Source organism: Saccostrea echinata, unplaced genomic scaffold, assembly GCF_033153115.1.
Source record: "Saccostrea echinata isolate AGI-Se365-2 ecotype Australia unplaced genomic scaffold, CSIRO_AGI_Sech_v1 ptg000002l, whole genome shotgun sequence".
NCBI lineage: Eukaryota > Metazoa > Mollusca > Bivalvia > Ostreida > Ostreidae > Saccostrea > Saccostrea echinata.
This window is the reverse complement of record NW_026889751.1, coordinates 32732421-32745897: the sequence shown is the minus strand read 5'-3', so window position 1 is coordinate 32745897 and position 13477 is coordinate 32732421. Positions and strand designations below refer to the sequence as shown.

Below are 13477 nucleotides of genomic sequence, written 5' to 3'. Positions count from 1 at the left end.
CTTTGTAACCAATCAAAGCTCGTGCTACAAGCTACATAGAAAATAAAAATCCTTATCAGCCATCCAGTATCCGTATCAGGCCTGGAAGCTGATACGGCTAGTGTGACGTCAGGCATATCGCTAGCTTTGCGATATCATCTTACTTTAATTAAGTGATTTTTTTTTTTACTGATCGGCCTATACATCAATATGATATGCACTTTTTCAGTTTCAGTATAAATTGCATTTTATTTTTGAAAGGTTATATAAAGCTGTTTTTTAAGTTTTTTAAAAACGTCAAAATTGCTTTAAGATATTGTATTTTAAAGCAATTTTGACGTTTTTAAAAACTTTTTCACCAATTTAAATTGAGCTCTGCGCTAGAAAAGTCTTTTTAAAAGAGTTTAGGCAATGCTCAAACAGCTTTATATAACCTTTCAAAAATAAAGTCTTTGAATTTAATTCTACAAAAGAAATGTATTAATGAAACAATATGGTACATCTCAATTATTTTTAAATTAACTTTAAAATCATGTAGTGATAAATGTCACCCTGTAATCATGAGTTTTTGTGGCATTGGCTGTTTTATATAATTGAGTGTTTCAAGACTAAATAAGTGATTCGATTGCTTTAAGTCACACATTTAAAGAACTATCCTCCTTTTTGAAAAAAAAAATTAGCATATATATCACTTGTATATTGATTAGAGGGTTATATTGTTTGTTTAGCATAGGTGCATTTTTTAACCGCGCTTACTAAAGAAAGTTCGGGTATATTGTTGTTACCCTGGTCCGTCCATCCGTCTGTCACACTTTCTTCTTAATCTAATTACTCCTACATTTTAAGCAGAATTCAATTTATCCATTAGAATATGATAGGTGGTGTCCTACGGATGTGCAATAAGGTTCTGGAATTTTCAATTTAACCCTGGGGCAAAACGAGGACCAAAAATGACGTGTTTTCTACAAAAGCCTGGTTCCCAGAACTCCTCCTACATTTACGCAGTAGCCTAATCATTATTTGGAAGACGATTGGTGGTGTCCTGTAGATGTGCAAAAAGGTTTCGGAATTTTCATTTTAACCCTGGGGGTCAAATGGGGGTCGGAAATGACGTTTCTCTACAAACCCCTGGTTCCCAAAACTCCTCCTCCATTTTACCAGTAGCCTTATTATCTTCTGGAAGATAATTGGTGTTGTCCTGTAGATGCGCAATAAGGTTTCGGAATTTTCATTTTAACCTTTGGGGTCAAATGGGGATCGAAATATGATGCTTTCTTTTATACAAAAAGAACCTGGTTCCCAAACTTCCTCCTACATTTTACACAACAGCCTAATCATCTTTTGGAAGATGATTGGTGGGGTTATGTACTAGTATATGTGCAATAGGGTTTCGGAATTTTCATTTTAACCCTGGGGTCAAATGAGGGTCGAAAAATAACGTTGTTTTTTTTTTTAATACCCTAAGATCCTTATTCCCAGAACTCCTACATTTTACACAGAAGTCTTAACATCTCTTGGAAAATGATTGGTGGTGTTCTTTAGATTTGCAATTAGGTTTCGGGATTTTTGTCTTCACACTGGGTCAAATGAGGGTCGAAAAATGATGTTTTTATACAAAAAGACCCTGATTCTCAAAACTCCTATTACATTTTACACAGTAGTCTAATCATCTCTTGAAAGAGGATTGGTGGTGTCCTTTAGATTTAATAAGAGAACCATCTATCCTTCTGTATTCAGTAATCCAGAAGTGAAAAAAGAATTAGGTAGATTACATGATCAGTACGTACTGGTCCGTGCTGACAAAGAAGACAACATTGGCTTTGTTTGTAAGGCTCATTATATTAAATGTATTTTAGAAGAACTTGGATTTAATTCTACAAGTGGTAATCCAACTTATACTCATAGTTCTCTTTCTAAGGAAGACATTCTTCAAAATCATTTGTCAGTTTTGAATATTTTTAATATTCCAAACAACCAAAATAAATTTAAATTACCATATCTATATTGGATTTCGAAACTTCATAAAAATCCTTACAAACAAAGACACACAGTGGGTTCCAGTAAATGTTCAACTAAGCCTCTATCTTTACTCCTCACTAAGATATTAACAGTAGTAAAGGAGAAACTTCAAGAGTACTGTGCAACAATATATTCGAGAAGTGGTGTAAATCAGATGTGGATACTTAAAAATTCCAAGGAACTTCTGGAAAATTTGAAATCACAAGATTTTACCATAACCAACAGCTTAAAATCTTACGACTTTTCAATTTTATACACAACCATTCCCCACGATAAATAAAAGTCCAGGCTTTTTGATATCATTGACACCTGCTTTTTCAATAAAAATGGAACTCGTAAATTTACTTACATTGTCATTGGTCAATTGCAAAATCATTTTGTTAAAAAAACATTCTGATTGTACACACAAGTACTCTAAAGTTGACATTTAAAAAAGATGTTTGAGTTTCTGATTGACAATATATATGTGGTTTTTGGAGGTCAGGTCTTCCAACAATCTATAGGAATTCCCATCGGTACCAATGGAGCCCCGTTATTAGCAGACCTTTTTTGTATTCATATGAAGCAGAATTTGTTCAAAATCTTATACGTGAAAAGAAGGAAACACTTGCTGTGGCCTTCAACTCAACATTTAGATATATCGACGACGTATTGTCAATTAACAATGGTTATTTCCATTCTTATGTCGATACGATATATCCTGGTGAGCTTGAGATAAAAGATACCACAGAGTCTGACACATCTGTTTCATATTTGGATATTTTACTTGAAAAAGACGTTAATGTCAAGAAAAACATATGGTGAGACAGTGTTTCATTAATATCAATCAGAAAGGGATATATATGCTAGAAAAAAAATTGAAAATAATTTAAAATCAACTTTTTTGAATTCATAGATTTAAAAGTAGCATAGACGACAAAATGACGTTAATACCAAACTTAACTAGCATCAATTTACAAGCAAAAATTGATCCAGGAATCAGAAGTGACACAAATAGAACGAATAGAAGTCCGGTGGTTCTTGTCAAGCCTCTTTACAGGTATCATTTCTATAGAAGTTGATATTGTCAAATCATACTTGTACAAAAAAGGATTTATTCTCGGGAATGGACATTTTTTTGATAAGCAAAACTTTTGCATTATCTTAAAAAACTTTTAGGATGAAAATTCCTGAATTTTCAACATGATAAAGGTAAAGATAACAGAAAGTGATCAACAGTTAACATTTCAATAGTGAAATAATGTGATTTTCTCGTTGAATGAAGTAAAATTTTCACAGGTGTTATTTTCACAGTGAAAAAAAACAAAACAGTTATTTTCATTGTGATAATGACGTTTTGCGGCACGATTGCCTTCAAAAATGATGTTAATGAAATAACTCCCTATGGATAGCAGGGGTGAATAAACCATGCAGTCTGAAATTGACAACCTGCATTAAACAGCCAACGTTTTTCCAAATTCTTGTTCAAATCTTTGTTTAGAAATTTCAGGCTCACAACTGCCTTGCTTCATCATACAGACGATATAAAAAGACAGCATAAAGGCGATAGGGGTTAAACAGTTAAAGGAAAATACCAAAGACAAGGTTATAAACAGATAATCATTACTCTTTCGTTGAATATGGAACTTTCATATTTGTGAGATTGGACTTTATTTACACGTGAAAGAGTGAAAAATACAAAAAAATGTCCCACTCGTGATATAGGTTCCATATCCAACTACAAACACCGGATTTTCTCAATGCATTTTTATTCTGTTTAGACTCGGGTTGATTCAGTTAATAATAAGGCGCCAATAAAACACATGCTTTTACTTAGACAGAATACACAATAGTGATATAGCAAACAAAAACGACATGATCAACCAAGACAATTCCGGAATACTACAATTTCTTCAAACACTTTTGTCTGAATTCAAGGATTGAATGAGAAGATTTCCCTATTAAACGTTATTTACTAAGACAGACCAAGATTAGTGAAAAAACTTGGTAATTCAATTTAAACTTATCGTTTTTACCCTGTGCACGATTCGGTCACTGTCGTTATCTTCACCTTTTAAAATTAATAAAGATTTAAATTTCACTGAACAAAGAGCACATATAATTTCTAAGAATGTAAGGATACATGCATGTACATTATTTCCAATTCTCAGATAATTGTCAAATATACTTTGCTAAATTTACTGAACTTGTCATTCGTCATTTGCAAAATTACTTTGTAAAAAACAATCTGATTGTACACACAAGTACTCTGAAGTTGACATTAAAAAGATGCCCGAGTTTCTGATTGACAATATCTATGTGGTTTTTGGAGACCAGCAATCTGTGGGAATTCCCATGGGTACCAATTGCGCCCCGTTATTAGCAGAACTATTTTGTATTCATATAAAGCGGAATTTGTTCAAAATCTTTTACGTGAAAAGAAGAAAACACTTGCTGTTGCCTTCAACTCGACATTTAGATATATCGACGACGTACTGTCAATTAACAATGGTTATTTCCATTCTTATGTCGACACGATATATCCCGGTGAGCTTGAGATAAAAGATATCACGGAGTCTGACACATCTGTTTCATATTTGGATATTTTATTAGAAAAAGACGTTAATGCTAATCTTCGACAAAGCTTTATGATAAACGTGATGACTTTGACTTCAAGTCAACTCAATCGTCAACTTCCCTTACTTATGCAGCAATATACCCTTATCACTTGCATACTGGATTTATATCTCTCAGTTGATTCGATACGCAAGAGCTTGCTCTAAGTATGAACAATTTCTAAAACGAGATAAGTAATTGACAAACAAGTTGATGAAACAAGAATATCAAGAATATCAGCAGTCGCGTTCAAAGTCATCATTTCGTAAGTTCTATGGTCGATACAATGACCTTGTCAGCAAATACATGTACAATCTATCATTAAGTCAAATGCTGACTGACTTTTTTTCACACTTATTATTAGGACATTATTTACACACTGAATTGTCGACGGATTTTTCCGTTATTTCCCGATCATGACAAGGAGCACACAGCGGGTGTGCAGGGGATGCTCACTCCTCCATGGCACCTGATCCCACATCTGATGCGTTGTTATTTACAAGTAAATTTAAAGTATTAAAATATAGTTTATTCTACCTAAACAGCATGTAAAAATGACCTGACACTTTAAAACTTTCTTGTACTAGCCTGGCTGGTGAGTCGCATATGGTCTTTACTACCGGGTTGTAGGTTAATATGTAGATAGGGCGGGTGTGACTGGTCGAAAGGGTTCTTCCTAATCCCACCTCTGGTGTTTCCAGGGGTCCGTGTTTTTGTCCCTGCTCACGATTTGTATTGTTAACTGGATTTGAGATTGATCACTGTTCGTTATCTTTATCTTTTACACATTATACTAACTAAAGTCGTTTTATGTTATCAAAGACATGGAAATTACATTTTTTAGCTTACACATGATACTTTATACTCACTTATGTTGTTCTTTATAGTTTAGAGCTTGGAAAGCAATATAAAATTCATCTTACGTCTGTCGACAATGATGGTGATGTAGTGCATTGTGATAAAGCGGAATACATCGAAGCAGGGGACATAGGACCGTTTATGAAAGACTTGATAAAACGTGGTCTTTTGTCTTTGGATCTGATGGTGTGTTGTGTTTATTACCTATGCATTTTAATATTGTCATGAATTGATGAAAGTTTTGTGATTGTATATATATATATATATATATATATATATATATATATATATATATATATATATATATATATGACTGCCGTCATGAGAAAAGGGCCCTTAAGGTCAAAATTTCACAAATTGACTTTTTGGGGTTTTTTTGATAGCCTGACTCTTTCTGATTGCAAAAATACATAACTTTTATAAATATCTCACTTTTTCTATATTTTATGAGCATTTTAGTAAGGCGCCTCAAAATAACGTTGACGTTACTCACTGAAAACGTAATGACGTCGCGTGCGTCAAATTCAGTTTCCAAACATTCTTAAAATTATTTAAATAACTTTAATCGTTTTGACACAAATAAACTTGAAAAAAATTGATTTCTTCTTCCAAGCTTCTAGTATGTAATTATTCCTAAGGAAAGTCGACTTTATTCATACTATTTTAGAGACAGATTTAGTGATATCGTAAAGGAGGGGGGTGGGGTGGTCAAGACAGGATCTAGGAATGGTTTATATTCATTTGAAAAAATAATATTTGTACAATTCCACTATTTCAGCACAAAATATTCTTTTTATATTTAATACTATAGCCAAATTTATACAATATATAAAACAATTTTAAATTAAAAACCTTAAAAGAAAAACTTCATAGGTGTCTAATAGAGAAAGGATAGATTCAACCCAAGGAAGGGCAACGCGCGTAACGCGGGACATCAGCACATCGATCCCGATATATAAAAAATATTTTTGGTTTAATATAAGGAGGCATCCCCCCCCCCCTCCCCTTCGACACACACTATATCAATGTGATGTTAACCGACTTTTAAAGTTAAATTTGAATAAAAAAGAAAAACCTCGGCCCTGTTTGTTTGTACATAATCAGCAACTTTTTCTGCATTACTGCATGAGTAGAAGCTAGGCTCGTCTAGTATGGACTGATTTCTATATTCAGCTAAACAATTTGTAGTCGACCTAAGCAGTGATTAGTCCGTTGCAATGTAGCAGTGATCTTCGAATGACTTTAAACACCCGAAAATCTACCTTATACGTGACTGAATCATGCGTAGCACGGATTAAACCTATTCACCCGTAAACAAAATGAACTTAGTTGATCTTCTATACCGATAAACCTTCTCTGCATACATAACAAACACACGTGTTTTCCCGTAACTTTTATAAATATATTTGTCAACTTCTTTAAAGTTTTTAAAGTAAATCATGCTTAATAAAAAAGCGGTTGTAAATGCTTTGTTTTTAGTTTTTTGTTGTTTTTTTTTTTTTTTTTTTTTGGGGGGGGGGGGGGGGGCTTTGCACCTATGCTTGCTTTCGACGCTACTACTGTATCGCTTGGACACATCAATCGTTCATCTTTTCTTATAAGGGTCGCTTATGTAATGATTCAATGTCGATACGATTTGGAAATTCGCTATCATATTGCCAGATACTAATCACTCAGTATCACCTGCTGGACATGCAAAGATAGCTGGCAGACACGTGTCATATTTTAAGCTTATCATTTGAAACATTTGAAACATTATATTCACTTTATGGCCTCACATGAGGCATAACAGTACAAAAAAAAATAAATCAACAATGAAAAGGTAACAAATGAACAAAGGATTAATATATATACAATATTAATTTAGAGGTATTGGAAGGAATTTCAAGAGTGAAATAAAGACATTACAATCTTACAAAATTTAGCCAAGCCAATTAAGGTAAATATATCATCACTGTTGAACAGGTTAGCAAAACTATTGATATTTTTCACTTTGTAAACTTTTTCAGGTATCACTGCTCAACATTGCGCTCGATCTGAAAAAATAACCTCTCTGGATTTTTGGAATTGATAAAATCTCGTCAGATAATAATCACTCACGATGCATGTGTAAACGATTGTCTGGTTTCCAACTCAGATTTACGGAAAGTTCTGTAAAAAATAACATTGTATAGTTTGATAAAAGAGAGGGTTGTACTGCTCTTGACTCTTTTTAATATATGTACACTTAACGGAGTTGGATTTTTCTAGGCAAAATAAAATATAGTTGCTTTACAATTTTGACGAAATCTATTTGAAATTAAAACTGAATATCTCTCAAAACTTAAATATATTTTTACGCAGTAAAGCTGATCTATTCATCTTAATCCGTGACATCGGCTAACCAGACATCAAAGGTTTTTTTTTTTTTTTGGTTTTTTTTTTCAAAATTATATTTTTTTTTTATTAAAAGCAGAAAGGTATGTGTATTTGTTTAATCATTCCCTTAAAGTCAGGTACAGTTATAAACTTCGGCCTCATGGTCCATGGAATAAAACCCGGGGTAAATCCCCGTACACCCTTGATTGAACCTGGATAACTAATAGTATACCGGCATCAACGGAACTTTCAGAAAAATTCGAGATATCCGGGTTATCGAGATGAGACTTGACGTCCAAGATTTAAACGCGAAACGTGAGTAGTTCATTATATACATGATTTCAATAGTCAGTAAAAAAAAAAATGCTTCCTTTCATATTTCCCGGTCATCAAAATGTTACATGAGCCTTCTTTTTTTTTTTTTTTTTTTTGTCGCTCGAAACATCACCATTGCTTTCTTTTCCATCTTTCTCAAAATGTAGATGTTTTGATTGTCTTTGTTGTCTTACAGTTGGTGTTAATGTCGTTGATGATCAGAACATTTTTATTACATTATAATATGACATTCATAACCACTTGTTAGTAGTACTTTTTTCCTCTATCAGTGATTTATACTCAAAAGATGTCGCCATATCAACATTTACCAGAAGTTCGTAGTTTCGTAATTTATCGTTCAATCTGTTTTTTCTTCTTCTGTTTTATACATATTTTCACGCATAATGTCACGTTCGATATAATTATTATTTTCTTCAACGTTGAGTATAACGCTCATGGAAAAGCCCACATTAAATGTATTTTGATAAAATTCCTAAATCAAGCGCAATTTAACTTCAAGCCAACTTTCATCGGAATAATTTAAGGAAATTGATAAAGTAATTGTTATCAGAGAGTACTTTTTTTTTATACATTTATTTGATCATTTCATTATTTTTTTTTTAATTATATTTTAGCAAAATTTTCGTGGCACCGTTTTCTCCATTTTTTTTTCCTAAGCATATTCTTTTGTTGTTAATTTTGTATAGATTTTTTTATATAACATTTATACAATCCACCTCTTTTCATTTTTTGTAGTTCATGAAGGTTCGAATCTCCCATGTTACAAGTATCTATATCCAAAACAAGATGTTTTCTTTTTTTAGTTTGAACTTTTACCGGTTGTCTTTTTATTCGTCGATTAATTAATTTTTTTTTTTAATTAATTTTCTTAAGAAGCACTAATAAAGTACGCGTATATGTGCATTGATCTCTCTTTCTCTCTCTCTGGACAAAAATATTTACGTGCATGTAGAATACCTTTTAATAATAAGTCTAATTCACATGAGTCAAATTTATGTATTTGAAAATTGCTCAGAAAACAAATAAACAGTATTTTGAGCCATGCATAGTACATAGACATCGCTATAAATCGCTGTATTGAACAATGTGTTCAATGTCGCGTTTAGATTAATTATGCGATATCAAGTAAAATGCTTAATAATATACAGAATTATGAATAAATACATGTACTTAATAGTAATAATATTATTTATTACAAATTTCAGCATCAATTTTCATTTTTTTTTTTCATTTCACCTGGAAATCCAATTTTATTTCTTGTTCACGAAACACTGTCGACAAAAATTACTTCCGTGTTCACAACACTGCGACTTTGACGTCGTTTTCTGAGCATTGTGACGTCAAAAGATAAGCGCCCTTTTCTCATGACGGCAGTCATATATATATATATATATATATATATATATATATATATATATATATATATATATATATATATATATAAACCAAAAATATGAAGAACATGTACATACATGTGTATATAAAGTAAAACTTGCAATGCTTTTCTTAATGTGATACCATTTTTATAAATATAGGTCTTTTTGTTCACATTTCCATTTCATAAATGGTAGAGAATTTAAAGTTTAGTCCACATAGAATAAGTCCCGTATTTCAAGAGCAAGTGTTACAAGTAGCAACATAATTTTTACGTGTTTGCCTAGTATCTTTAATTACGTTAATTATTTTTGTTGTTTTACTCATCTTCATTTTTTCCAGAATTGTTCAATGGAAATCGATGTCAGTACAGGTTACTTTCATATTGGGGATACATTTGGTGCTGCAGTAACAGTTAAGGATTATAACACAAATCCGATTTGGATTCAAACAGATACAAGGAGATCACAATACCCATACCAAATTGTTATTGGAAGAATTGTGGTCATGGTAGGTATGACAAAATAAGAAAGTTTTGATTGTTGCCAAAAGATGTCAAACGAATATGAAAACAAATTTTACAAAAATCAAATATTTTCGATATGTTTTAGATGTACTTTAGAATTACCGGAAAAACTGACCCACCCGAATTCATACCACCCACACCAGCAAATAACCAGGAATATAATATTTATGTAGGAGGGGATTTTCATGTCAAGGTGTATGCTAAAGCTACGCATGGAAGGTATGCTTTTAAAATTGATACTGATCTACAGAAATTGTTGAAAAAAACCTACATTGATTACCTATAAAAAGGTGAAGAGTTTTAATAATTTAACAGGAATAACCTCTGTGTCATTAAAAATGAAAATGATAATTTACAACGATCAATGCTGACAAGTCAGACAGTTCCCTTCTGTTACTTTACAAATACGCTGAATATACTGTGTATATTTAACGTGTGCCTAACATTTATGTTTTCTATTTCAATTCAAATTTTGTTTTGTGATAATCTAAAAGAAGTTGTTTTAACTTTATAACATTGTATGCTTAAAATTGAAATCTTTGAAAAATTAAAGAAGACATTTTTTTTGGCTTTGTCACTATAGTATGTTTTAATCAATTGCGATGTGGGAAAAACAGATACTACTCAACAATTATCATAGAAACAGTCTCAATATGTCACATTTTACAACTGAATCGTTAATTCTATATTATATATATGGAACTACAATTATTTCAGTGATTCTTGTTTAAGCTAGCTCAAAAAATTTCAAACCTCACAGACTTTTGTGAACTCTAAATAAAATTTCAATTTTGGAAATAAAAATATTGTTAATAAACAAAGGTAAAATAAATTTAAGTTTACTTAAAATTTTTTATTGTAATCAATAAGTGTCCTCCTTGAATGTTCAAGTCTGATATATTGTATCGTGATGTATTATAATGGTTATTTTGTTTCATGTCTTCAGTGGGTCTGATCTTTCCCTAGTGCGGTCAAGTCAGTGGCGTTTTCAGACCCATTTTCATGATTTTTCTGTTAAGTCTAAGTTGTAATTACTGGAAATTTGGATTATCTCCCTTTACAAAATTAGTTTATTTCTCATATTTATATTTTGTGTCAGCTAAAATTATATGCCATTGTTAATAATACTTTTGAGAATTTCAAGCAAATTATTAAACGTCACAAAGGTGGCAACACACGACAGACTGTTTTACAGACTTTTTATTCATTGAAGGAGGATAAGATATGGTGCTCTAGTGATGAGAGGATTATGGAAAGAAATAAGCAATTTAATGGGCAATTGGGCTATCAAAATACTTATTGCATTAATATAAATAAATTTAAGTTTACTTAAAATTTTTTATTGTAATCAATAAGTGTCCTCCTTGAATGTTCAAGTCTGATATATTGTATCGTGATGTATTATAATGGTTATTTTGTTTCATGTCTTAGGAGAGGCAGAGATTGACCAATCAAAATCAAACATTTAACATTTCGGCCACGCGGTGCGTCACTCTGCCTCTTCTCCCACCTACAGCCTTGGAGGACGGACGTTTTTTCAAGTTTGTTATTTACCTCCTTCCACCCCGCCTCCGCCAAAATTTTGGTTGTAATTTTATATTTTAAGCATTTTCAGACCCATTTTCATGATTTTTCTGTTAAGTCTAAGTTGTAATTACTGGAAATTTGGATTATCTCCCTTTACAAAATTAGTTTATTTCTCATATTTATATTTTGTGTCAGCTAAAATTATATGCCATTGTTAATAATACTTTTGAGAATTTCAAGCAAATTATTAAACGTCACAAAGGTGGCAACACACGACAGACTGTTTTACAGACTTTTTATTCATTGAAGGAGGATAAGATATGGTGCTCTAGTGATGAGAGGATTATGGAAAGAAATAAGCAATTTAATGGGCAATTGGGCTATCAAAATACTTATTGCATTAATATAAATATATTTATAGTTGATAATTAACTTTGTAGAATTTACTTGCTCCCCTTTATACCTGATTAACAACCTCAATGCAATTATGTTATTAATTAAGTTTTACTGGACCTTTTTTTCTGAAATTCAGAATTCTTGAGTGCTTTCTACCTATCTTTTAATATGTAAGTTGTTGGCGTTTTGAGAAATGTCAGGTCTTCTTTATTTGACCCCAAAGTTTTTATTTGGGTTTGAATAAAGACTGTCCCAGGACAACAAAAGTCTAGAAACTACATTTCATTTGATAAACTTCTTTGTGTTTTCTGAGTTATGGCAAACTGCTTCATTATACATGCATACATATATTGTTTTATGGGGAATAGTAAACAAGCACACGTTGTTCTATCATCTTTCAATATCTTCTAAATAGGCAAAGAGGGTTTCTCAAAGACAACACATTTTTTTCTATAAACCCACTCAGAAAGTAATCGCACTGAAATTCAATCTAAAGAAATTCGAAGAATCTTTAGCGGGAATGGTACTCGGTACATATGATATTCTGTGGAAAGATTTCGTAGGCTGCTAACTTGCATTTAGGCTGTTACTCAAACAAATGGGGGGGGGGGGGACAACTAAATACTATAAGCTAAAATATCAATCATGAATATGAAAACTTTAGTAAATTGCAAAAACGCATCATATCCTTCTTTATGCCTTTACTTGGTAGCAATATATTTATTTCCAAAATGTACATTGATTAATTTTAAAAAATGTGTTGAGTTCAAAAGTTATCTTGATCAGTAATTATATTATATAATAACTAAATATTGATAAACTCTGAGAATTGTATTGTGTTTGTCAACATTCCCACCATGTCGAAGTATTATTTTCACTTTTTCAACTACTGACGCTTTGCAATCTCTGCAATGTTTAAAATTATAGAAATATTTGACAGGATAAAAATTCTTTTCAGGAAAATAGTACGTTTTGATTTTCTTCGACGAGATGGGAAACCTGTCAATCATACAGGAATTCAGGATGCTTCTAACGTCAATACTGAAGCAGTGCTGATATCAACGAGTTGGTCGCCGACGGTAGAAGACATAGGATATCATATACTGTGTGCAAATGCTGAGGATGATCAAGGGTAATGTATAATATTGTCAATCTGTGTAAAATCCATCAAAATCATAAGAAAATAAGAATTTTAAAATTGATAGGTATGATTTTGAATCTATTATTGTCAATTCTACATATATATACTGAAACGCAAAAGAAATGCAACATCTTATTTTAGGGGGAAATATTATATATAAGGATATAATTTTGTATCTAAAAAGTAAGGACATCTTCAACTTTGAAAATATCGGTAATTTATCGGTTGAATGATTTTCATACCATTACCGGAAGTTGAGTTTGAGTCCGCTTAACAGAAATCAAAAATTGCATGTTTAACAAAATATTTGGCAATAATATGGGGTTTTAAGAATTTGTATCTTTTCATCATAAGTAATGAAACAATGT

General features: G+C 31.8%; 1 protein-coding gene across 1 annotated transcript in view; it reads left to right on the top strand.

Annotated features, from left to right (window-relative positions):
* LOC133178301 (uncharacterized) overlaps positions 1 to 13477 on the top strand; it is a 96505-nt gene that overhangs the window by 28853 nt on the left and 54175 nt on the right. The window contains exons 3-7 of the mRNA XM_061313037.1: positions 2894 to 3037; positions 5481 to 5637; positions 9862 to 10029; positions 10131 to 10264; positions 12927 to 13100. Of these exons, the coding sequence (XP_061169021.1) occupies positions 2894 to 3037; positions 5481 to 5637; positions 9862 to 10029; positions 10131 to 10264; positions 12927 to 13100 (777 nt within the window). The remainder of the gene's footprint in view (positions 1 to 2893; positions 3038 to 5480; positions 5638 to 9861; positions 10030 to 10130; positions 10265 to 12926; positions 13101 to 13477) is intronic.